At 37.3% G+C, this 25,716-nt stretch overlaps 1 protein-coding gene across 6 annotated transcripts in view; it reads left to right on the top strand.

Moving 5' to 3' along the window:
* Positions 1-25,716, top strand: part of KAT6B (lysine acetyltransferase 6B) — a 103,694-nt gene that overhangs the window by 56,162 nt on the left and 21,816 nt on the right. For 4 of the 6 annotated variants that reach the window (XM_065843116.2, XM_071811814.1, XM_065843114.2 and 1 more), the window contains exons 6-12: positions 593-725; positions 4,250-5,169; positions 6,090-6,211; positions 7,787-7,902; positions 9,430-9,571; positions 12,555-12,716; positions 15,196-15,289. In XM_065843116.2, coding sequence (XP_065699188.1) covers positions 593-725; positions 4,250-5,169; positions 6,090-6,211; positions 7,787-7,902; positions 9,430-9,571; positions 12,555-12,716; positions 15,196-15,289 — 1,689 coding nt within the window. The remainder of the gene's footprint in view (positions 1-592; positions 726-4,249; positions 5,170-6,089; positions 6,212-7,786; positions 7,903-9,429; positions 9,572-12,554; positions 12,717-15,195; positions 15,290-25,716) is intronic. The other 2 variants (XM_065843119.2, XM_065843117.2) reach the window with 2 other exon arrangements.

Genomic DNA, 25,716 nt, shown 5'->3' with positions numbered 1-25,716 from the left:
TGTGACTTTCCCTATTTAATCTTAAAGTTACACTGAATACTTTTTCCATTTCTGCCCACCCCGACTCCCAGCCCCTATACCCCCTAAATTCCCAGCGTTATCTATAATAAATGTGTTCAGATGTGATCACCTAACATTAAAAGGATGCCAAATTCAAGTTGCTGCGTATTAAAACAAACATACCTAGGTATGATCTGGTATTTTCTTTAGTGTGCTCTAGCCGAGATTGCTTTGTAATGCTCATGTAATTTTTTTTTGTCACTGTCTGAATTGTATATGAAGAAAGATCCTATGTAGTATAAGGAGGGACAAGCTAGAACAGAAATTCTTCTAAGAACCCATTTGCTCACAATCTTTTCTGTGATTTTCCTTTTTTTTCTTTTTTTTTTTTTTTTTACCATCTCCGTGAGCACTTTGCTTTCAAAAACTTCAAAGTATGAGTAGATTGCTTTTCTCTGCCTACTTCTCCTTCCCTTTGTCTTATTCATAAGATAATTTATTGACCTTGTGTACTTGGCATGTATCTTTGGAGACACATGCAGTACAGATTAAATAAACTTTGTACAATTAAACTTTTTTTTTTTTAATGTAGGGATGTGGATTTGCCAGGTCTGTAGACCAAAGAAGAAAGGGAGAAAGCTGCTTCATGAGAAAGCTGCCCAAATAAGGCGACGATATGCAAAACCTATTGGACGACCGAAAAATAAACTAAAGCAACGAATGTTGTAGGTTTCTCTTCAATTTTTTTTTTTAATGGTTCTGAGAATATAGTTGACTCAGAGTTGATGCAGCTTCAGCTACAGTTTTTAACTGTATTTCAAGTTGGGGAAAATACATGTTGAGTATTCTAGTATATGGCTTTCAACCTAAAGGCCAATAACTTCTTAGTTATAGTGGTTACTTTTTGTGTCATGTCAGAAGGTGATGAAAAAAAAACCCCTCTCTGTAGCTTACTTTCCAAGATGCCATATTTTTTAACAAAACTTGTATTTATAGCAGATGCAAATAGAAGTCTCTATGAAAACATATACCACAGCTGTCTTTTAAACATAACTTCAAATAATGGAACTACATACAGAATTTATACTAAGAAGATAATAGTGAGTTACTTAAATCCAAATTTAGGAGACTGTTCTGCTCTAAGACCTGTTCAAAAGTTGGATAAAAATTACTTCATTTGTTAGTATCAGCTCACAAAACCCATTCCAAAAAGCAAACTAGGCAAGTCCTACAGAAGTTCTGGTTCCAGGGGTACTCTGGAAAAAATTGTTACTTGAATTCTGCTGTTAAGCTGCCACTGGTTACTAGGGAAAGAGGTTGAAATTCCTCTTGCTTCTCAGGAATGTGTTTATCTAAGACAAGAGAGTGCTGTAATTCCTTTGGCATCTGTCTTTCCAGGGAACACTGTAGTTGGGCTTTAAGGCTTGGTTGGAGGATTGTTTAAGTAGCTTTCAAATGCTCAGTTGACATTACATGGAGTGTTAAAGAGGAACAGATTCTGTGTTAATTCCAGTAGCATGTTGCCCTTCATCACGTGTTCTTATCCACATACGCCTTCCTTTGCCTATTTAACTGTTTGGCCACGTCAGCTCAGCAGCTGAAAGGCTTTCTGGCTCTATCTACTACTCATTCTGTCATGTGGCTGTTAACCAACCATTTTTCTCTATAGTCTAAACGTGTGTCTGGTATTCCTCAGAGTTGCATGATAGCAGATGTAAAACTTTGCATTTTGCAACGTAAGGATTTCTGGAGGCAGTGCGACCAACATGCACAAATGGAAGTTAAAAAAATGGTACTAGAGTGCAGCATACTAGTCAGGCTGATGTACTTGGTGCTGTGCAGCTTGCAATGGTCTCTTTCTCCACTCTTTCTGCCAGGGTTTCTTTACTTGCCGTTTTGGTCCATGTCCTAAAGGTCAGTGTGTGTTGCTCTAGGAAAGTAGTACAGGACAAGGATGAATTGTGGTGCTACATGAAAGTAAAAGGTGTAGTGGCTTATGAGAGCATGCTGTTAAACAGAGTGGTGAAATATTCTTCTACTTCTCTATTCTTCTCCTGAATAAATAACTTGGGCATTTGAAGGTCATTGAAATAGCCATACAACTTTCAGTGTTTTAACTGAAATTCCTATGTATCACTGTGCACAATAAAGATATTCCACGTATCTCTAGCTACACCTCTGGCTTTACCCCTTAGAAAACTTCTAAACCTTCAACTGGAGTTCTAACAGAGTACTTGCCATCTTAGTTCTCTAAAAACATGTCCCTGATCTGGGTTCTCACAGTGGATTTAGCAGGAATGTCTGTCTGACACAGTAATTCTGCTTCTCCTCTTTTCTCATACACGTAGAATAAACGTTGGAAAGCTTGTGAGGGTTTTACTGTTACATTTTGCCAGTGGGATTCTGAGCTACAGCTTTTAGCATAAATGTCATGGTAAAGGATGCAGAAGTTTTGTTAGCATTGGATGATGAATATGAATATTTTTATGAAAATCTTTTTTTTTGTAGCACATGAGCCCCAGTAGCATGTTGGAGTGGTACTTGGGGGTGGTTCTTTACATAATAAGTATTTGCAAGACTGTGGACACATTTCTGTTATTTCAGTGTCTAATATATAAAACAAAGGAATCATGTTTTAGAAAACTGGTGGGATAAGACACTCTTCCTTATGGAATCCTATTTAAAAGTGATCATGGGGTACAGAGGATGACAGTGTCATGCATAAAAGTGTGTGGTCACATGAAATACAGGAAGGTTAGCTAATGCCACTTAGTTATTTTTGTGTAGTACAAAGAAAAACTGTCCAGTAGTACTGGAATAATTTTTTGCCTGTTGACCATCTGTGGGAAGCCCTTCCCAGGCAAATGGCTGTGTCGGATTAACTAAAACCAGGTGTATGTTGGCCTCTGGCACTGACTGTGATTACTGCATCTGGCAGAAAGAATAGCTCTTGTGATGGACATAAGCTTATGGCACCAAAGGATTCAAAAGACTTAGAAGTTTTTGGTTTTGTTGCCTCTTAGGAGCTAACCAAATTTAAGGATGTGTGAATGGAAAAGGGGCTGGTTCTTAAACTGGTGGGCCCTTGGAGTTCAGTAGGCCAGATGGTAGCCCCAGGCGGTTCAATCTCTAATTAGAAGTGACCTGTTGGAATTAATTACTTCTGCATCTCAATTAAAAAAGCAAAATCTGTAGAAGAAAACTTTCCACTGCAAAGTAAATAAGCTAACTTCAAAGAGCAGGATGGAAAAGGGAATCGGAGCACTTGATGCAATTATATGGCTTTGTTTGGATTTTCAATTAGATTGTGCCTCCTGATGCCTGTTTCTTTTACTGCCAGTATTTTTAAATTTTCTGTTTCTATATACTTACAGTATACTGCTCTTCAGCGTATCCTTCAATGTTGTTCTTCTCTTCAGCCCTTAGCAACCAGCTAAACCTGTACTTCTGCTGTCACGTTGGCTTTCTGCATGCCCTTTTTCTTCCTTTCTTCTTAACACCTTCCATGTTAGCCCTAATTGATTAACAGCTTTTCTGAAGTGCCACTTGGTCTTAGAGTTTTGCTTTTTCCTTTCCTATTTTTGGTTTTGCTACTGTTACAATTGTTAAAGAAAACAGAATCTGTTTCTTTGATTTTGTTGTAATGTTCTTCTTAAACTACCTCATTCTGCTTTTAGGTCTTTGATAGTAGTTTTCGCTACTAGTGTTGGCATACATAATCCAATGAGAGTATGAAAAAAATAGCAGCTTCTCAAAAACTGACTATATTGCTTTAAGGACTGATAGACTTTCTCTACAGTTTAAGCCTGAAGTTGTGTTTTGATATACAGTAACTTATTAACACTGAACTTGTGCATTTCCTTTGTGTGCACAATAATCTCTATGGTGATGGAGCAGTTATTGTACTCAAAGTGCATTGATGTTTTTCTCCAAAGAAGGACACTTTTGCCATGCATAAAAGCAGGTGGGGAGGCTGTATACTTGTGAGATTGTGCTATTCCAGCTGCTTCTATTTATATTTACTATAGACTATCTATTGAAGACAATGGGGTGGGGGGAAACAACAGGGGGAAAAAAAGTTGGATGTTATGTTATAGTGTGAAATGTATTTGTGAAGTGTGTATGTCTTTCTGTTTCTTTAAAGACTTTGAAGTGCAGTGGCCTAAGTAACTTTTGTATATCTGTGGTGTTATTTGGCAGTAGTTACAGATTTTTAATGCTAATTTTTATTTTCTAAATTTTTGCATAGGTCTGTAACCAGTGATGAAGGATCCATGAATGCATTCACAGGAAGGGGGTCACCTGGTAGGGGTCAAAAGACTAAAGTCTGTACCACACCTTCATCTGGTCATGCTGCATCTGTGAAGGATTCAAGCAGCAGATTGCCTGTTACAGACCCCACTCGGCCTGGTGCCACCACCAAAATCACCACCACCTCCACCTACATATCTGCCTCTACACTTAAAGTTAACAAGAAAACCAAAGGGCTCATTGATGGCCTTACTAAGTTCTTTACACCATCACCTGATGGTCGCAGATCACGAGGTGAAATAATAGACTTTTCAAAGCACTATCGTCCAAGGAAAAAGGTCTCTCAGAAACAGTCATGCACTTCTCTTGTGTTGGCTACAGGTACCACACAAAAGCTAAAACCTCCACCTTCTTCACTTCTACCCCCAACCCCCATCTCTGGTCAGAGCCCCAATTCACAAAAATCCAGCACTTCTTCTAATTCTCCCCACAGTTCTTCCAGTCAGTCAAGCATGCCCTCCTTTAGTGGCCTTCCTAGTAACAGTCAGATAAAGGGACTTTTTGATGGACTCTCTCATATCTATACCACTCAGGGACATTCTCGGAAAAAGGGACACCCAAGCTATGCACCACCCAAGCGTTTGCGTTGTAAACCAGACTTATCTTCCACATCAAAATCTAATAGCCATTTCTATGGAAAGAAAGCCGTTAGGAGTAGGATTATTTCTCGTACCTTTGGATGGGGTGTGTCTAGAGGACACGCTTTTAAAGCAATTGCTCACCTCAAGAGGGCAGCTTTCCTTAAAAAGCACAGGATTCTAGGCAGAATAAAGTATGAAGTGACCCCTCAGATGGGGACCCCCTCACCAGGGAAGGGGAGCTTGGCAGACGGAAGGATTAAACCTGATCAGGATGATGGTAAGCAAAGGTCAAAGCGCCAGCCAAACCTGCGTCCCATCCAAAACCAAAATTCTTATATTGTCACATAGGTCTTAGCTATTTCTCTTGTTCTTGCTTCACTTTCATACAAAAGCAACAAAACTTCGACCTGTTATCTAATGCTGACTAAATCTCCAAAACATGTGTTGTGTTCTTTTTTTTTTTCCTGACTAATACCACACCACCTTTTTATTATTTTTTGCATTTGTAGTGACACTAGGAGCCCCAAATGCCTTCATAATGTTGCTTATGGCTGTGTAGTACCGCATGAGTAGTCACTTTTCATGCTAGTTCCTTGTTATTCCCCTGCCATTTCTCTGGCAGTAGTTCTGTCATCATGATCATGTGCTGTCAGTGCTTATAATGGTGGGAATTTCAATTCATTTCCCTCTGCTCCATTGCTTTTTCATGAACAATTCAGTCCTGCTACAGTCTCCACAACACCCGATCTGTACTGCTGTGAGCTAGCTTTTTTAATAATTTTATTTAAGAAAACATAGATTTATAATGTTTGAATGTAGATTTAGCTTAGCATTCATCTCCGACTTCTAGGGGCAACTTTTTTACTCTTATTTTACCTTGTAGAGTATACTTTAATAAGTACCATAGTTTTAGTGATAGAATATATTTCATTTCACAAGGTTCAAAACTCATTTAGTAGTACTGGATTGTAAAGGCTTATACAGACAGACAAGCAAGTGCCAAAAATAGCTCATGCAACAGCAAACTACAAAACCAGAAAGGGGAAAGGTTTCATTCCAGTTACTTAGTAATCCCAAGTTTAGTTAAAATGGTGAGTCATAACAGCTGTAGTTGCTGCAGTCCTATTTAGGAGTATCACTTTAAGGCAAGTGTAACCTTCATATCTGAATAAACTTTTTGCTGGTTTTAAATAACAGATACTGAAATCAAACTAAGCATCAAGCAAGAAAATACGGATATATTTCTGGTGGGAAGCAAGGTCACTGTTACACAGGAGGATTTGGAAGTATTTAAGCAGGCTCGAGAACTTTCACTGGAGGTAAGAATCAGTGCATAAAAAGTAGTTATTTCTGTAAATAAAAGCTTGCTTTATTTTCATATGTCTGTTCATCCTCATTTTTAATATATTCCTTTTGATCTAATGTGTCATGCTTGCTGTGAATTTAATTTGGGAGACACTGTAAATACAGTTACATTCTCTTAGATAGGAGACAAGGCCTCACACTGGAATGGATCAGATGATGAGTGACACTTGGGATAGGTTTTGAAAGATCAGCATTTTGGACACAGGACTACAACTGATTAAGCATAGAGATTAAGCATAGCTGATACCCTGGTCAAGACTGGGATGTTGGTTGGTAACAATGTGCTTGTGGATAAAGTGAGTGTGAAAAGTTGAGTTTGTCCCAGCAAATACTGTTTCATAGGAAACTGGGTTTACTGACTTCATGAGTTCATTTTACCCACTGATGTAACACACTTTGAGTTTAAATACTATAGACTTTTTCTAGCAGTGAAAATAAATGATCTGAATCTGACTAAAACTGTTTATACCAGCTGGTGTTAATGCTCTTCTTTAAGGTATGTAGTGATAATCTAAAGCTTGTGGAGACTGAGCTGGGTTTTTTGATGATGTTTTTGTTTGTTTTTTGACCAAGGAAGCTGGACATGGCAACTTCCTGTGGCAAAATAGGCTTTTATGTTTCTGTGTCTATGAATTGAGCAACTGGTGTCTTTGAGAATCTGGGTCAGAAGGGAGGTGCATGTAATGTTTCAACTGCTGCTGTTTATAAAATTGCATCATAAATTTGTCTTCTGTTTTTTTAGTAATTGGAAATCACTTAATTTTTTTAGATTTAGTGTACGAGAACTGTCATTACCTGCTATGGGTCAACGCAGTGACTCTTTCATAGTTTACATTCAGAATGTGTTAAGGAACAAACTCAAACCAAGTTTAAAGATTCAGCTTCATTATTAGTTTGTACTTCCATTTGTTCATGCAAGTGGCTCCTACCTCTTCCTTTCTTTGTCTTTGATATGCAGTCCAAAAATGTTAGGTGATAAGATTTCTGAAATTGGTGGCACTGAAATTATTTTTTTCCCTTTTTTGTGTGTGTTTTGACAGCACATTATAGTCTAGCAGTCATTTTCTGATCAGCTCAACTTGAGTATGATAGCCAAGATTAGTGTGTGTCGGTATACTGTTGACTGTTAAGAAGTAAACTGCAAGGACTCCAGAAGGGTTCTGCTGATGCAGATGCTGATGCTGATTTGACAAAAGGATGGCTTTGAGTTTGAACCAGAACTGTACAGAAGTCCTCATGCTAGATGCTGTGGGAGAAGAGGACTGAGGCAATTGTGCCTCTTATTTGTCTGGGCCATGTACCATCTATTTGTATACACTTGTAAGCACTGCTCACTTCACTTCATGTTTAGTTGTTTGGCACCTTGATAGACATCTTCACTAGTTATATTTGGCTCTTTGCAAAGTCTGTCCTGTGCTTGTCCAGGTTGGAAGAACTTAAGCAACTGATTTAGAGAGGCTGATGACACAAAGCTAAATTTCCTTTTACTTTTTGTATAACTAATATTTCGTTTTTATTGCACCTGACAGAAAATTGGTTGTAAAAATGGTGGTGAAACGAGTGGGCGATACCCTTCTGTGATTGAGTTCGGAAAATACGAGATACAGACCTGGTACTCTTCACCTTACCCACAGGAATATGCAAGGTAGTGAGTTGTCAGGATGGTCGGAATTTTTACTGATGTGATAATTGCAGTTTATTTTCTTGCTCTTTTATAATTGTTCATGATTTACAACTTTTATAAGTAAATATGATTTTGTAATTTTAAGTGAGACAAGGGTTGGTCTCTTTTTTTTTTTTTTTTTTCCCCACTAGTTCTAATCAAAGATGCATTAAAAAGACTGATTTTTTTTTTTTTTTTTTTTTTTTTCCTAGTCCTGTGTAAACATAATCTTGCAGTGTGTATTGGTGTGGTTTTGTTGTTCTTGTGTGTTGGTGTGAGATGGTGTGGTTTTTTTTGTTTTTGCTTTTCTCTCCAAACCATTGCAAACAGGTAAGTCCAGCTTCTGGCCACTTGGAGCAATTAGCCTTGTTTATCATCCAGAATTTCTTAACATCCTTTTTGTAGGAAGCAGGGAGGGATCTGAACATGCTAGATAAGTCCAAGTGAGGCATTGTGGCAACAGCGTCTTGTTTGTGGCTGCCTGTGCCAAGGCGCGCCTTGGAGTCAGGCAGAGAGCTTGAACTAGTATGTGTGCTCAGCAGATCTCTCCTGATTTTTGCATGTGCTGAAAATCAATTTTTTATGAATCCATGGGATCAGTGGCACACATGGAGATTTTTAGAACTATATGTTTATCAAGCTCTACCTCTACAGCAAGCACTCACGTTATGTGGTCTGTTCCAAAATACCTTTGCGTAGCATTATTTTAAGCTGCCTTTTCTGTCCATCCCTCTTGTTCCTAGATATGGTCATCTTTGTGTGGTAGGAATGAGTTATGTATCATCAACTGGCAATATAAAATTCAAGAGTTTAGAAAAGTGTAGAAAGCATTTGTATTTCCTGCTTTTATAGTGTTAATATTTATTTGAGTTACTTTTTTATTCCCTCAATTTATGTGATAAGAGAGAGTTACTTGTTTCATCAATTAAATTAATCCCAGATAGAGGCATAATGGTGGATAATTATTAGAATGAGGCAATAGTGGGATGGCACCCGTAGGAGGCAGTGTGGTATTTGGCTCAGTGCAGTGGGATTAGATCATGGAACAAACAGTTCAAAGTACGCTTATACTGTTGATAAACTTTCTTAGAATACTGGAGTGGTGTAAACTATGGCTGTGATCCCAAGATCATACTGCTAGTAGCTTAAGAACACATAAAGATTGCCCTCTGCTCTAAAACTTTGTTGACTAGTTTCTGCAGCAGTCCTCCCCTGCTTCAGTAATTTAAAAATGAAGGTAAGCAGCCATAAAATTCCTGAAAAGAGCAGTCCATCTCTATTGAATTAGGTTCATTGTGATTGATTGAATCTTTTCTAATGGCTGATGTTATGTTTAATCATTCACTCTAATGCGATTGTTTTTCTCTTATTTATTTTTTTAAACTTAAGCAGTGTTTACTCATGGTACCTTATATACAAATGGGGAGGGCTTTTAACTTTGTGGTAACTTTTCTGTTTATAGAATTTAATGAATTTTCTGTATAAAATATCTTTCTAATTTTCATACAGATTACCAAAGCTTTACCTGTGTGAATTCTGTCTTAAATACATGAAAAGTAAAAACATTTTGTTGAGGCACTCAAAGAAATGTGGCTGGTTTCATCCTCCAGCCAATGAAATCTACAGAAGAAATGACCTTTCAGTATTTGAGGTAGGTATATAAAAATCTAAACTTCTGAGAGTTTGTAGATATTGCAGGCCAGTTATAGAGCTAGTGAAAACTTACTTAAATACTTCCTTGGAGACTCTTATACTGCAAAACCAAGCCCATCTTCCCGCTGTTCCCACCCCACTCTCTCACAATTCTTATTTTCTTCATGCACCACCCAACCTGTTAAGATACTGTATAGTACGTATCTTTGGGGACTGCAACGGAAGCTCTTTTACTGGATTGCCTTTGCCTTCTCAGCAAAAGTACCTCTTGCACCCATTCATTTCTGGCTACTTGAGTATCTTGGGTGTAGGGAGAACACTAATAATGTAGATGCTTCCAATGTATAAAAACAAGCAAAGCGGTTTCTCAGTTATTGTTATAAAAACACAAACTTACCTATTAAGTGCTTTTGCCTTCCTCCTGGGTGTTTGAGAAACTTGTCCTGGAACAGCCTGGTTGGGTGACAGAAATTCAGTCCAACTTTGGCCAGAACACACTGCCTTTAATTTAGAAAGTCAGAGTTGAACTTTGTGGATGTGTATTATTTTTATAATCTGGATTATTCTCTTGAGACACAACTTCTGTTTATTGTTTTAAGGATATCCTGGACAATAGAATTTTGTGTTTCACATAGCATGCCTGCAGTTACTACAGCTGTGCATTAACCTCCACATTCCTATGTCTCCAGAGTTGTTACCTGTTGCATGAGCAGAAAAGACTGCTGGGATTACTAGGACTTCTTTTGAGGCTGTTTATCAACAAGAGTATTTAGATGTGTATATTGATAACTTTTCTTTACCTGCAGGTATCATAGGTTCTTCTTGAAACTTATATAGTATGAGTGTCTGTCGTGCTTGGTTATTGCCATTGTCTATTCAAGCAGTGGTTGATGAAGTCTTAAAGTCCTTACTTAAATTGGAACAATATCTTAATATTTGGTTCACTATTTTGGGTTTGTGCTATTAAAAAATACCTATTAGCATCAAGATTGCTACCTTCTGACTTGGGCAATGTTTACAAAGATTGTAGATCTTCCAGCAAAAGACTTCAGTTATAATACATATATATTTCCTATCAAGAAGCAAAATTGTCCTAGTAAGTCCAAAATAACTTAAATTTCTCTGTTAGCGGGTATTAAGAGCTGTGCAGCATACAATAGGCAAATCCTGTTTTCCAGTTTAATTTCATTAGCTACTACCAATATATGAATAAAAACTTCTTAAATTAAAATATAGCTCAGAGAAAGGGGTTGGGGATGGGCGGGGGATTGACACAAAACCACACGGCAAACAGGGTGAATGTGAAGCAATGTTCCGACTCTTTCTCCACTGCATTTATTGCCTTTATTTACTTTAGGTGCTTTAATAAGCGCTTATGTTAACATTTCTGAAATAAAGTAGGTTTGGTTTTTTTTTTTTTTTTAATTCAAAGGCTATTGTCAGTTTTTAACTCTGCTGATTGTGGAAACTTACTCATCAGTTGATGTCCTTCCTGAAAGTATCTGTGAGGAACTCTGTACACCTGTTTTCTGTTTGACAGAATGAAGGGTTTGTGGTTTCCTTCATGCTTTCTGTTTTTGAGATGAGTTTGACATTTGAGATTTATGTACCTCTGCCTAGAGCATGACTTTGACAGATTTGAGAGAAGACTTTGACATAGTTTACTACTGTATGCAAGAAACTTTTGACAGATGCTTGCTATTGAAGTTGCAGTCCCTCATCCTCCCTCCCCCCTGCATTTAAAACTGATGAACAAGCTGAGTTTGTCTGGAATTTAAGGAGTTTTTTACATTTCTGTACAAATATTCTTGCTGAAAAATATATCTTACATAATTTGGGTTTGCAGGCTTGTGACTTACCTGATGATGATTTCTGCTTGGGTAATGCTTGCATTTAATTTGCACACTTGCTAATAAGTGTGAGAAGCAATAAAAAAAGCATCTAGACAGTTGGACCGAGTTGTATGAGAGTTTAATGTGTTTGATAGGTTCTTGAGTACTGCATGTAAGTACATTCTGATGCCTTCAGGAGCAGTAGCTGTCCATTAAATGTTTTTTCTTTAATCCAGATACTGCAAGTATACTACTGAAGCCACCTTGGAATCCCTAGATATATCCTAAAGTTTGGGGTATACTTAGATTTTTAACTAGGATTTTTACTAAAAACAAATTAGCATTGAAAATTTATTCTTTTTTGAGACAGTGTGTGTACCATTTGGCTGTCTCTGCAAATGAAATATGGCTAGTGACTTTATCGAAGAATATTAGTACAAGCAAACTTTTCCATTAAGATTATTTCTAAAATGCTGTTGCCTTTGACTGAGCCTTCCCTTCCAGGGAGTAACTAATTGATTTAGGAAATCTGTGTCTGGCTCTTCTGTAGCTGTCTGAGTCACAGCTTGACTCCTTACACTCGTAACATACCTAGACTAATTGTAGTACTTAGCCTGAAAATTTAATTCTCTTGCTCAATAGTGTTTTAGTCTAGCATAGAAGTTTTGTCTAGTTTATCTAAAACATTGCTGTGATTGATATGTAGTTGCAAACTCATTCATTTGCCTTACATTTCAAGGATTTAACACAATACACTTCACTGTTTTTGTTTTGTTTGACTGTTGTACACCACTGCCTTTTAGCAAACCACAGTTTAATATCATTTTAACTAGAACATTTTGTTGTCTGCCAGTCACTCATTTTCATTTCAGGACTGAACTGGGAGAGGTAAGTCTCGCTTGAACAATGAAAAGATGAACCTACTTCGTTTAATAAATCCTGATCCTTGGAGAATACTTGCACAGTAATTAGTACTAACTGGAGAATTCTTATTTAACAAAAAAGCTGGGGCATTTCTCTTCTGAAACTTAATGTTTCTGTAATTCCATCTTGTTCATGTTTCCTTCTAGGATATGATTGATGCAAGAGGTTGTTTTGTCCTAACATGTTGATGGCATTGAAAATAACTGCATCTGTCTTGCTTTCTAGGTTGACGGAAATGTGAGCAAAATTTATTGTCAGAATCTTTGTTTGTTAGCTAAGCTCTTTCTGGACCACAAAACCTTGTATTATGATGTTGAACCATTCCTCTTCTATGTCCTTACAAAAAATGATGAGAAAGGCTGCCATTTAGTTGGATATTTCTCTAAGGTAAAAAAAAAAAAGTGATTGTTTTAAAAATTTTTAATTTTCATCTTTTCTTAATATTTGTGCCAACAGCAAAGAAGAAACAATTCAGAAGATTGAAATCTTCTCTATAAATTTCCAGTATAATGTGCCTTGTCTCAAATACACTTGTACTTTCTTGTCTCAGACACTGATGCAAATTGAGAAATTGTACGTGCATTCAGCCACATGTGGTGGTGGGTTTTTTTGTTGTTGGTTTGGTTGTGTGGTGGTGTATTTTTTGTTTGTTCTTGTTGTTTTTGTTTTGTTTTCCTTCCCCTAGAATGTGTTGTGGTTGCAGTAGAAAATCAAATCTTTTTCCTCCCTCTACCATTTTTGCAATAGTATACCAAGTCCAGCTTCTAAAAGTGCTCGCTATCTGAAATGTTGGTGTGTTTTCATGGTTTTACTGCTAGCAGTTCAAGCGGGCTGTTTAGACATAGCTGGCCAGCTGTGCTCACCTCCTGTGTGCACTCTGATCTAATGCAGATACTCATTGCACTGAGCGGAAGAATGCAGTGCTTAACTTTATGGCAGGTGCTTGCTTTAGAGTTGGATGTCTTTTGGTTGGGGTTTTACTTTGGATTTTAAAGTAACAGGTGACTGCTATAGACAAAAGTTATACTTCTGTGGACTGTCGTGACAAAGATGACAAAAATAATGGTGAAATATTACTAGATGTATCTGCAACAGAAGTTTCCATTACTTAGTTTGTTCATAAGATATGTGATGAATTGGTAGTTACTCAGACATTCAGTACTTCTTGCCCCTAGTATCACCAGCTCCCTCAGTATATAGTTTTCTTTGTTTATGAAGTGATTTGTATGAAGACGTTGCTTTTAGGAGGTTTAAAAATCATGTAGGAGTACTTCCATATTATAGTGGTCTCTTGGGGTTCACCAGTTCCTTCCAAGATGGGGGCCTTCCTGGGATTAAAGTAACAGTGATATGTGTAGACACAATTTGCACTCTTATGTCAGTTAGAAGTTCTTGTGGCATACAAACATGTCAACTCTGATACAGGCAAATATTTCCTACTAGATTTACTCAAGGTACTGGAGGTGCTGAATCTCTCTTGTTGTTCGTTCCTTCTTTCAGCAAGAATGCGTTTCTTCCTCCACTTCACCCTTGTTGCTTATGGCCAGCCTGTTTGTTACATCTGATGATCACGCATGTTTTGACTACCAAAACATAAGAAAAATAAAACCTCTCTCTCAGATTCCACTGAAATTATTTACTGAACTGCATGTGTTGTCCTGTATTTCAGACACCCCCATCCCCCCCTTTTTTTTAGACATATATGTTCTTGCTGACAAAAGTACTCTGGCTTTTCTTCCCTAATGGCAAATAATGTTGCCAGGATGTGAACTCTTATGCTAGCAGCAGTCTTGTGAGTCTGAGGAGCCTTTACAGAGAAAAATACTTCACCATACCATAGAAACTAAGACACCTGGTAAAATACAGCATGAGTATCTGCTCTCACAGCTGAAGAAATCTTTAGAAACCAATGTTCTGGCATGTGATCTTGACAGTGTCATCACTTGCCTGATGTCATCTGGTGTGTGGAAGCTGAAGTGATAGCTGGTGTCTTACACTGCCCCTCTGCCTGCCACAACTTCTTGTCGGTTATGCTGACCTGGATATTTTTGGTTGATTGATTGGTCTTCCTCAAAACTACCTAGTGCTGATGTTGAGATTTTGTGTGTGTGTGTAATCTTTTAAAGGTAACAAGGCTTCAAGGCTCTTCCTTTTTATCAATAAATGTGAAAGAACCTATAACCTTAAATTCTTAGAACAGTTTCCTAGTTCAGATTCTTCCTTCTTTTGTCTTAATCAATGGAATATTTGCCTCCATTTCCTGTATGTTAATTACTTCATTCTGTTTGAAAGAGCTCTGACCTCTGAACACTCTTAATTTGGATTCAGGTGAGAAGCATTCAGTTTTGAAAAAGTTAATATGCTTCAAGTAAGACTCAGTTCTCAGAGTATGGGGTTCTTCTCTCCACCCCGACCCTGTATTAATTCAGAGAGAGAAGGCAAAATAAATATGGAAACCAGCAGGCACTTAGCATAGCAATTGCAGAAAATACAGCTTCACCATGTGTATGTATATTATTTTCCGCTTTTATATCCTTGACAGAATGCTCAGTGGAGCATGAAAATATTGCCCTCTTCCTCCAATCCTCCTTCTTTACAGCACTTAAACTTCATCATGCTGTTTAGACAATGTATTTAATTTTTAAGATGCCAAGTAGTTAACTAATTAAAAAATATTTATTTTGAAGGGTATGTTTGGTACTTCCTTCGTATAATTAAATATTAACATGGAATAATTTGACTTTGGTAATGACCCCATGTGTCTGTTCACCTTATTGGGATTATTTTACGAGGACAGTGGCAGGTGCAGGCAATTGCCTGCTTCAGCAGTGCTTTGACATACTTGATCTGTTTCTCCTTCCCACAGGAAAAGCTTTGCCAGCAGAAGTACAATGTCTCCTGCATAATGATTATGCCCCAATACCAAAGGCAAGGATTTGGAAGGTTTCTCATCGATTTCAGTAAGTGAAGTGTTTTATTTACACTTGTGATCCAGAGAGCTGATGGCTGTTACAAGAAATAGTAATATATGAAAATTTATTTAACTTTCTTTATTGTTTTTATCCATAGATAATGGGATTTCTGTTTATATTTACATAGGAAAGAAAAGCTCCCTGAAGTGCAAAACTTAGTGCTGCTTTGTTATTGTACTCAAGGAAATTGAGAATGAATCTCTCAACAGTAATATTAGCTCACAAAGCTATTACCCTGAATGAATTGTCTAAATTACTTTCCATCTTGCCTTGCTCATTAGTGTACAAAGAGGCAATTATTTGTGATTAAAGCTAAGAAGGTGTTAGTCCAAGGCATTCTTTACATTCTAATATTTCTTTTATCTTATTTGAGCTAAAGAACTTTTTGTAGCAGAAGAATTGCTACATGGAAGGAATGTATTTTGGTTTTTGTCTTGAAGTTCATAACTTCCTTAGTGGAAATTGTTACCAAAAAAAGCATTTGTGCTCTTGGCTGTGTGTGTACTTGCTGCTTTATTTTGCTGAGTTGTCTGACCTGTTAGAAAGCTTTAGGCACACTTGCTTAAATATAGATTTGTTATTCCCAAAATCGTTAAGCTGCAATGAAACTCCAAACAAAATCATCTAAAGAAACTTCTTAGCTGAGTGTCCTCAGTACTACTGAATCCAGATTTCTACTTTAATTTAGAGGGAGAATATGGAATTTAGTATATATTGCATATATACTAATATATAGTTTTCAATATTATGTTTTTTAAAGCACAGTAGAATTACATGGCAACAGACATAGTTAAGATAATAGGATTCCTGGCCTGAAGGTGTATGCAAGAACATTAAAATGCAAATAAAACTACATTGCAGTATAACAGCTGGACAAATACAATAATTTCTAACTGTGGAGTTTTCAAGTTCTGTGTCTTGTAGTGTTCTGCCCAGCATGGCTACTCTAAAGTTGATACTTAGTATGTCTCATCATTGTATGGGTTTATAAACAGTCTTCACTATACCCCTGTGAGTTAGATAAGGATGGTTCTGGACCACTTAATCCACCATTGGAATGTAGCCATTACTGGAGTGGAACACAACAGCTGTTCCATTGTGTGCCTTCTGCAACCTTTTAGGAAAGGCACTGAGGAGTACTGCATAGTTCTGGAACTGTGGAGTGAACTTTAGCTTACTTAGGTAGAAATTGGCCCTGTTTTAGGATTACAATTTCTGCAAAAGGAGACTGGGAACCGTAACTGGGCACAACTGGTAAGTACTTCTAGGCTTTTCCTTTGGTTTTTACTTTGTGGTGTCTTTCAAGAAAAGTGCTCTCAACAGACGTCATCGCGGTTGAGTTTGTGATAGTTATGTCTGCAAAACTGGTGGCACAGTTATGAAACCTGTGGATTCCATAGAAGCTCTGGATATGGATTTGCTGTGTCTCCCTGAATCTGTGCTCTGTTACTGTGCTGTGTGCTGCTTAATTTGGAAAAATCCACAGAGTATTCTGTCCCTCTGATCTTTCTGGAAGAATCTGGGAGCACATCGAATTGTTTGAATCATTAGGATTTCTGTGATAACTTGTGACACAACTTAATGGTATCCTTAGCTTGAAGCTTATCTGTTCTCAGACCTTTCCTCTTTGCCAAATGTGTTCTTACCTGGGGTCCAGGCTGCAGCTGTATACGTGCTGGGCATTGTCCATAGACCAGCTTCAGCTTCTGCTGTAGCAAACAGACTTCCCGCTTTGGGAGCACAGTCAGTCCTTCAGTAGCTTTCCACAGTGCCTTCCCTTTATTTTCTGGACAGTGGTTCCCTTAACTGACTGGGAATCAGACTGTCTCAGTCTCCAACAGAATGAACAGAAGAATCCTGAGATGGCTGAGGAAGTCTGGCTCTGTGGTGAGAGTGAGCTGCAAGCTAAATTAAACATGGCGACAACTGCTTGTGGCTGGTTTTTCCCTAGGTGTAAAAAGGAAGGTAAAACTTCAAGGCTTGTTTTCATAGGTTTTGTGTATATCCTTTTGCAGGATGGAGGCTGAATGCCGTTAAATGGGACAGCCATAGCCTCTTCCGGATTAGTGAGTCCAAAATCTGTCTTTTCACAAAACAAACAAACAACAGTTATTTACTTTTTTCTTGGAATTGTATTTGTGTTTCTACCTCCTATATTGTAATTGACTGACCATCATCTACTTTGTACTTCGCCATTTCTGTTCATTTGTGGTCTCCTGAGAATAAGTTGTTCTAACTGGCTTGAGAAAATGGGCTATAACTGGGATATAACAAAACCGCAGTTAATAATCTAAGCTTGAAAGAGCAAGCTTATCATAGTTTAAAACTTTTTTTTTTTGCCTGTAACATGATGTAGATTGTCATGTTCTCATAAAATTACTGGAAGATAAATTTTAAGCTCTGAGTGTTACATCTTCATTTATCATGCAGGCAATGCATCTAAACTGCTCTATTTTGAATTCTGTGAAACAGTCACTAGTATTTGACTGTTTTATAGAACAGTTTTTACACTAAAATAATAGAAATGTAACTAAGCAAGTAATTTTCAGGAGACAATAGTTACAAACCTCGAAAGAGAAGGTCTCAAGAACTGTGTGCCAGCAGTTGACTGCTCGCATTACTTCTTATACATCTAGACACTTGACAGTTAAAAAGGCTGGAAAGAACGCAGCCTTAAGCCACGACATGGCTTGTGCTTTGTCAGCTGTCTGCTGAAAATGTAGTTGGCAGTACAAAATTTGCTTCTTTTTCAGTAACTGAAATGCATTTGTTTGTTCAGATCGTGATGCATTCTTTTGTCTTGAACTAATTTAATCTTTACAGATGAGTCTATGTGGTACCCTATAACTTGCAAGGGAAAAAATTTTTTTAAATATTGGTAGAAGAAAAATACATTTATTTTCTGACCTTTTTTCAACCTTTTGCTAACTCCACTTAAATTTATCTATATTTCAAGTAGAAATTGATAGTACTGTTATTTCTTGCTCTGTAAACTCCAACATAAAGCTTTGAGTAGGGTCTATCTGCCTGTCTCGTCAAGAAACTGTAATCTCACATGTGGAAAAAAACATTTGTAGGAAGAGTACTTCAGTGTGAGAAGGAAGAGTGCTCTGAAATGCCCGAGTTCTCTTGACTAATTGTCTTCAGCAAAAATTTCATGTATAGTTTTCTGTATGTCATTGTTCATTTGAATAGAAAGGTTGTTTTTAAAAACAAAATACTTTTGTCTGAAACTGTTTTGTTAAATGCTGGTAAGATTTTATTCTTTTTTCTTTGTGTTGACAGGGAAGTTATGGGCTTTGACTGTTACAGAAACTTGTTGGGCTGTTAGAAATCGAAAACAAGTTCAGTTATAAATATTTATCAAATGGTGAAACTTGGTTTGTGAAATTGCGGGCTTGATACTGCTTTGTTTTGCTTAATTCACTTTACTGTAAGATAAAATCAGTTTAACCTGCTTTATTTTCTAGAAACCTGTCGTACTGAAGACAAAATGGTTTACATGAAATCGTCATTTTGTTTACACTCAGTATGTTTTATTAAGTACTATTTTATAACAGTCTGACTTTTCATGTAGGGAATCTAATTTTTACTTGGAGTGTATCTGAACATACAAAACCAATTCGTTAAAATGAATGAGGGTCTTGATTTCCTTGTTATATTTATACCTTCCTACCTTTTACAGGGCTAATAACTCTTGCCAAACTTTTTGGGTTTGGGCTTTTTGTTTTGTTTTCATTTCTTTGTTCTTATATTCTGTAAGGTTGACTGGATTGTGATTGTACCTGAGGGAGAATAATTGACTTCTGCGTGAATATTTTGTATTTGCTGTAAATTAAATTTTGGGCAAGTAGTTTCCAGCTTAAGTTGATCCAGAAGTAAACCAAAGAGTGGGCTTTTATTGTATAAGATTCCATCCTGGGTTTGTTTTTCTTCATGTCCATGTATAGAAGTCCATTTGCATGATACACGGCTGTCACAGTTTAAGGAGACTGTGAAGGGTATGAAATTTTCTTCTGGTCTTTAATGAAATTTTGTTCTCCCTACAAGTTTGGAAAATAGCTGGTCTAGCCTGTATAATCAGATTTTCTGTGAAAAGGAAGAGGTTTGGTTTCTGGTAAACTTGAAGAAAAACATGAATATCATTCAAAACTAAAACCACTTATGTCTGAGTATGTTGAATTCAAACATCATTTTCTCCTGTAGGATCAACTAGTTGTTTCGAACTTCTTCATGGCTCCAGTACTTAAAAAGCTCTATATTCTGATACAGACAAAAGGTTGTTTTTAATTGAAAATAATTTCTTTTGAGCCTAGTTTTCTCACTCATGTCTGTTACTATGACTTGGGTTTTTGCAGTGTCTTCAGAAGGAGTCAAGGTTAAGCTTCCCATGGCTAGTTGCAGTTTGGACAGTCAGCTCTTGATCCAGTTCCGTCTTCCACACTGGCTTTGTGGTGCTTGGGTGTGTTCAGAAGATTTGGAAATGTTGCTGTGCCAAAAGATTAGCTTCATAACTCTCGTCTCTGGTTCCTGCTATAGTGTTTCTAGACTTTCTGCTTTAACAGCAAATTAAGTTACTCCTCTGTGAAACCTGAAAAGCAATGACTTTTTGTAAAGCACCAGGTTTGTGTGGTCATCCAAAAACATCAAGTTGAACAGAAGTTGAAACTAGTAATGGATTTACATGTGGCCTGTCATTTGAGGCGACATATGGCTGATAGATGATACTAGCATTTGAGAAAATGTCATCCCTGGTTTGAAGATGAGAAACTTATTAAAGATGCTATAGATGTGTTGGAATTAGGTGCCTGGTTTTTTTGCAGTGGTTCTAAGAAAGGGTTGTATCAGTAATGGAAGAGCTTTGGAAAAGGTGGCAGGTTACTGGAGGGGTTTCATTTTTTTGGTTGGAAGCTGGAATGAGGCAAATGAGCAAAGCCATTACATTGTAGAAATGACCTTGTTTCTGTGTTGAAGTATTCTTAAAAGAAGAAACAATGACAGGCTATTGACAAAAGTAGTGAAGGGGCCAAAGAGGGCAGAAGTAATCAAAATACATGTAGTTCTTTGTCTTCATGATGATGAATTCATGCAATTGCTTTGCTATGTAGCCTTAGCTTGTGTTTTAAGTAAGTATGTAGACTTTCCTCGTAGTATCAGGTTGATGGTGGTAACTGGTTTAAAACTCTGTAGTCAGCTGGAAACAAGATGCAGACCTTGAACTGAGAAAACCTGTGTTCTTTATACTAATTTATAAATAAACTTCTGGAAAACAAAGCAGACCAGAAAAGAAATAGGTAGAGGTGGATGCTGTAATGGAGAGATCAGGGGAAGTGTTTTCACATGTACGGCATGTAAGTTCTGGGATGCTTATTGAATTGCTGGGAACTTCTGATACCTGCCTGCTGTTTAGAGCTGGGACCAGGCTGCAGTGGGCTGTAAGCGGTTGGATCTACTTCTTTGGTATGGTTTATATAGGATTGATAGTCTAAATCCCTTAATCTGGTCATGGGAAATAAGGCATTGACCACAAGTAGACTTCTGGAAAAACTACTTTAAGAAAATCAGGAAGAATATTTTAAATGTATAAGTACTTTAATCAAATATGCATGTGAAGTAGAAATAATGTTTGAAAAATGGCAGTGTCTGTGGAATTATGAACTCTATCTGTAAACACCCCTTTTCAAAAGTCTTGTGTTAATATGTTTTACAGTTTGCTATAACAGATGCTGAAAACAGCATAAATACAATCTAAGAATAAACGCACTGTAAAAAAATGTTTACAGTTATATTTAGCTATACTGTGTAAACAGAATTGAGACAGGCATGAAGTGGGACCATATTTTTTAAGAGAAAATTCGTTTTAACCAAGAACATTTTAGCATTTCCTTTCTTACAATTCTGAAAGAACTGTTCTGTTACTGCCGAGAGTGAGGTAAACAACGGAGAGTGGGAATGAGAGGCTGAGGATGGAGAGGAACAGAATATTTTTTAATAGGCTTTATCAGAAAAATATATTCTCAAACTACATTTGTGAAGCCAACACAAATTTCAGGATCTGTGTAAAATGGGCCTGTGTCATTTATTACCTGTGGTGGCCCATATTGTATCATATGTTGAATCATTCCGGTGTTTTGTGTTAGGTTTTTGTGTTTGTTTTTTTGGCGATGTTTTTGTGTTTTTGTTTTAATTAATGACTGACTCGTGTACACCAATACAGAACACTGTGACCATCTTCTGTTCTTTTTTGTTGATGTGTTTGCAGATGTATTGTGTCCAAATGAAAGGCTGAGTTACCTGCCTCTTTCCCCCCTCCTTTAAGGGGGAGATAAAAACGTCTGTGGGAGCTGTGAATTTGTGAGGGAGCCTGAAAGCTGCTGCTTATTTTATGTTCTTTTCTTGATGATTGATTGTGTTGCTGACCTGAAGGCATGAGTTTGGCCTCTTCTAAATAACTAATAAGGAACATTCTGTCAAGCTGAGATTTAGATGAAGAGAGAATAAAGATGGATTTTGAATCAAGCTTTGTTTACTTAAGATTATTCCAAGAAAATCAGCCTCTTGGGATTTCTTGGCATCACTTTTATATAGCTTCAAGACACTGTGCATTTATCAGAACTGCAAAAGAAATCAGGCATGTCACTTCAGATACAGAAGCTAAGACTGTTTTAACTGAAGAGCATCTTTATTTCACATAGCATTGAAAACAGCTAAAAGGCAAGGCCAAACATGGTAACAATGAAAACAAATGTTTGTTGGACAAAGCTGACTTTATAGGGCATTAGTGAACAGGAGGAGCCATTTGCTGAAAGTTGGTGGCTGAAAACAGATTTTAAGTAGTGCATCTTTAATGATCAGGAATTTCTAGTTTTGACTGCAGAACACGGTTATGTTGCAGCAAGTCAGTGGACAAAGTGGGTATTTTGTAGCCTGTCGCCCTGTTGTTGAGGCCCAGTGAGACATCTCACCTCAGTGAGATAACCTTGTGGTTTTCTTAATGACTGTCTTTTCCAGTGCTATCACTTTTATCAGGCAGTTCTACCTTGTAAAGAAACTATTTTTTTGCTTGTTTACTGCTGTTTTGAGTGACGGTAGTTTTACCAGATTGCCATGTCTTGGACTTGGCTTTTAGAAGTGTGCTGTAATAAATTTGTGTTCAGTGCTTGGTAGATAATGTGCTCTTTTTTTTTATCATGCAGTTTCCGTATCTGCTGGCTAACCAGGTATCACCATGAGATTCCCTGATAACCCCCTTAATATGTTGATCCTTTCTTATGAGTCTTGGTTAATCCCTTGTTCTGCTGCATGGTTCAGTAGAGGAAATGAACAGCAATGGTGTTTTGCTGCATATGTAAGACAAACACAACTTGCATCTTCTGTTGTGTCTAATGAGTATGTGTGTCATGACCACTTACCTGAGCAAATACAGTATTAGCAATGATTTCCTAGATGTGCCTGTTGAGTTCTCAGTATTGACTCCCCATTTTGCTTTTATTCATGTTCTGTAGTACTACTAGGTTATCGTTTGTAGGTATGAATGAAACAGAGGAAAAGCTCTTGGGCTCTGGAACTTGCTTATCTACTCCAAAACTGTTAAAACCATCCTTAATACAGTTTTGATCTAGGACATCTGTAACTTTCCAAGTGTGATAACAATTTTCCTGAGCCACAGATCTGGGAGAATTACGTTAACAGTCAGGTTTACACTCTAGCTGAGAGTCGGAGCTCACTGGTGTGGCTGCCATTTGGTTGGCCCCAGTGCCGTGTGAAGATTCTGGAAATACTCAGTTTGCATGTTATGTTAGGTGTAGCCTCCTAAGTCTGGTCAGCTGAGTCTTGTAGGAGTATGTCAAGCCTCTTAGAATGCAAACAGGTAATATTTTGTAATGGGCATGTTGAACATGTTTTTAAGAATTATATTAATGTGCTGTGAACATTAAACACCAGAAGGTAATGGCAGTTCTTAAATTCATTAAATGGTTAGAGTTGTGTAAACAATTTACTGTTCAGTGCCATTTATTTAATAATTTTAAAATGTAAATTTAAATAATAACTTTAAACATTGCTTATAAAATTGAGAACAATCCAGCCTTATTAATGTTCTTCTAAACTATTTAAACTACTGACAAACTTACTCATCCAGTTGGGAGTCAGGACTGATGCCTTCTGTGCATCCAAGTCTTGCTTTTAAGGGTACTTCAGTTCCTTTTCCCTTGCTTATGCTTTCACATCTGCTTATAAGTAGTCCATTTTGTACACAGAACCTCCTCTAGAAGGGTTTACTGGCAACTGGCACAGGTAAAATAAGTGTTAGCCAATTAATTCACTCAAAGGGTGCCTTTTGTTGGTCTGACTGTAAGGCAGTCATCCTTACCTTTCTTTCCCTTCATGAAGGGCATTTGTTTAGCCCTAACCTCTTCTGTGAAGCTTTCTATAAAGGAACTAAAGGTTTTGGGCCCCCTGTGTTGAGTTTACTTGAGGATGTGGAGAGGAATGAGAACTGGCATTATTTCTTGTAACAATAATGAGAGAATCTTTGGCTTACTCTGTTCATCACGAAGAAAGCTTTTCTATAGCCAGACAAAGAAGAAAAGAGAATGTAGCAGGTTGTTCACTGATCTAAGCATCTCAAGTTACAGCTCGTCTTTTTTTTTTATTTTATAGTGTTTGTGTGGATCGTGGCATTGGGGTTCTTTGAAGCTGCCTCAAAAGTGCTTTCAAAGAGGGTACTAACACCTACTTAAGGTCCTCTATCTTTGACCTTCCTCCCATTGACATAGATAAGAACAGTTCAGAGACGCACAGAATAGTTAGGAAAAAATCGGTAACATGAATTACAGTTTTTGGAATCTTAAGTCTTAATAAGCTCACACTTTCACCTTTCCTATTTCTGCCCTCCACCTCTGAACTTGGAATGCTGAGCTGCCTTAACTGCTTTGAGCCATCCTGTCTGAATACTCAATTGTTTTGATTTTTCTGACTATCCTTTTGGACCTGTGTCTGCAGAACTTGTTCATATAATTTTGAAACAAAGTATTTGATATTTTATAAGACAAAAGGAAGTCTCTTAGGATAACTTGAAATGCTGGTTTGAGAGAAATCTTCGCTTGTAATACTGGTATATTATAAAAACAGTTACTAGGACTTGCTGTTCTTTCAGATCTCTGGTTTGATACAGAACATTGTGTGAAAACTTAAGAGTTCTTTGTTTCCCTATTAATGGACTTATTTTACTTGGTTAAGTTTCAAAGAAAACAAAGTTTAATAGAAAAGTGCCTGATTCCATCTGTCTGAGTCTGGTAATTAATTTGTGAGGGCTGACCTTTAAAGCAACTTAGAAGAACTCTGAACATGCACGGGCAAATAGTTCACTGGTTGTTTCTTTTGTTCTGGATAGATACTTATGAATGCATTTTCTTCTGATGCTAATGTTAACAAAATGCACATAGGATTTGAGGGGTGCTGATTACGTAAGGGCAACCTTTTGGGCACAAACTATTTCGTATGACTTTCAGAAAGGCTCCATTTTATAACTAGAGGCCTAGACTTTGTTGTGGCTCCCTTGTCTGCTCAGGGTTTTCAGCAATGCATTGGTGTCTTAAAATTGTGTGTCTGGAAGGCTTTCCAAAGTAACTTGATTACATCTTCTGTACAAGACTTAGTTCAGTGGTGTTGGGATACTGCTGCTGTATGTGGAAGTGTATGTAAACATTTAGATGCTTGATTGTGATGTGCATGCGTAACTATGAACATGAGATAGCTCTAAGTTAATAAAGTTCATGAGGAAAAGCTATTACTCCTATAAACCAGACTGAAGTCCAGAATGCTAGCATAGCATTAATTTCTTATTTTGTTGAGGCAGTTTATATGTTTCTAAATGGACTTCTGCTATGAAGGCTATAAAGGGAAAGATCAGTAGACTAAAATCTGTTCTTATGATCCAAGCAACCTGCTTTTATTTGACTCCCATTTTCATGATATCAGTACACTGTTCCTATCCTTTTGCTACCCATGCTTAATTGCATGTGTTGTTGCTCTAATTTGCAGTGTAGGTGATCTGTACAGCTGGTGCAGAGGTGCACCATGCATTTGACATAAATTACTTAGCAGAACTTAGCTGCAAGGAAAATGCACTAAAAGTGAACTGGTCTTGTTTTTAACAAAACCAGGACATATCCAAATGTTGTTATTTATTACGTAATTGCTCTGGACCAAGTGATTAGTTAAAATACATGTGAGTTTGTCATCTGCTATTTGAACAGCTGTCAGTCTATAGAGTTTAGAGGGCATATTTGTGCTACATGCAATACTTCCTGATAGGAACACAGTGTTTAAAATGGGCAGAATGGTATCTACAATGTTCAAATTAAAACCACAAGTATTACACATTTTGCAACCTTTGTCTGTCTGGATACATG

Source organism: Patagioenas fasciata, chromosome 8 (assembly GCF_037038585.1).
Source record: "Patagioenas fasciata isolate bPatFas1 chromosome 8, bPatFas1.hap1, whole genome shotgun sequence".
In the NCBI taxonomy this organism is placed as follows: Eukaryota; Metazoa; Chordata; class Aves; order Columbiformes; family Columbidae; genus Patagioenas; species Patagioenas fasciata.
This window is presented reverse-complemented; position numbering and strand designations above follow the sequence as displayed.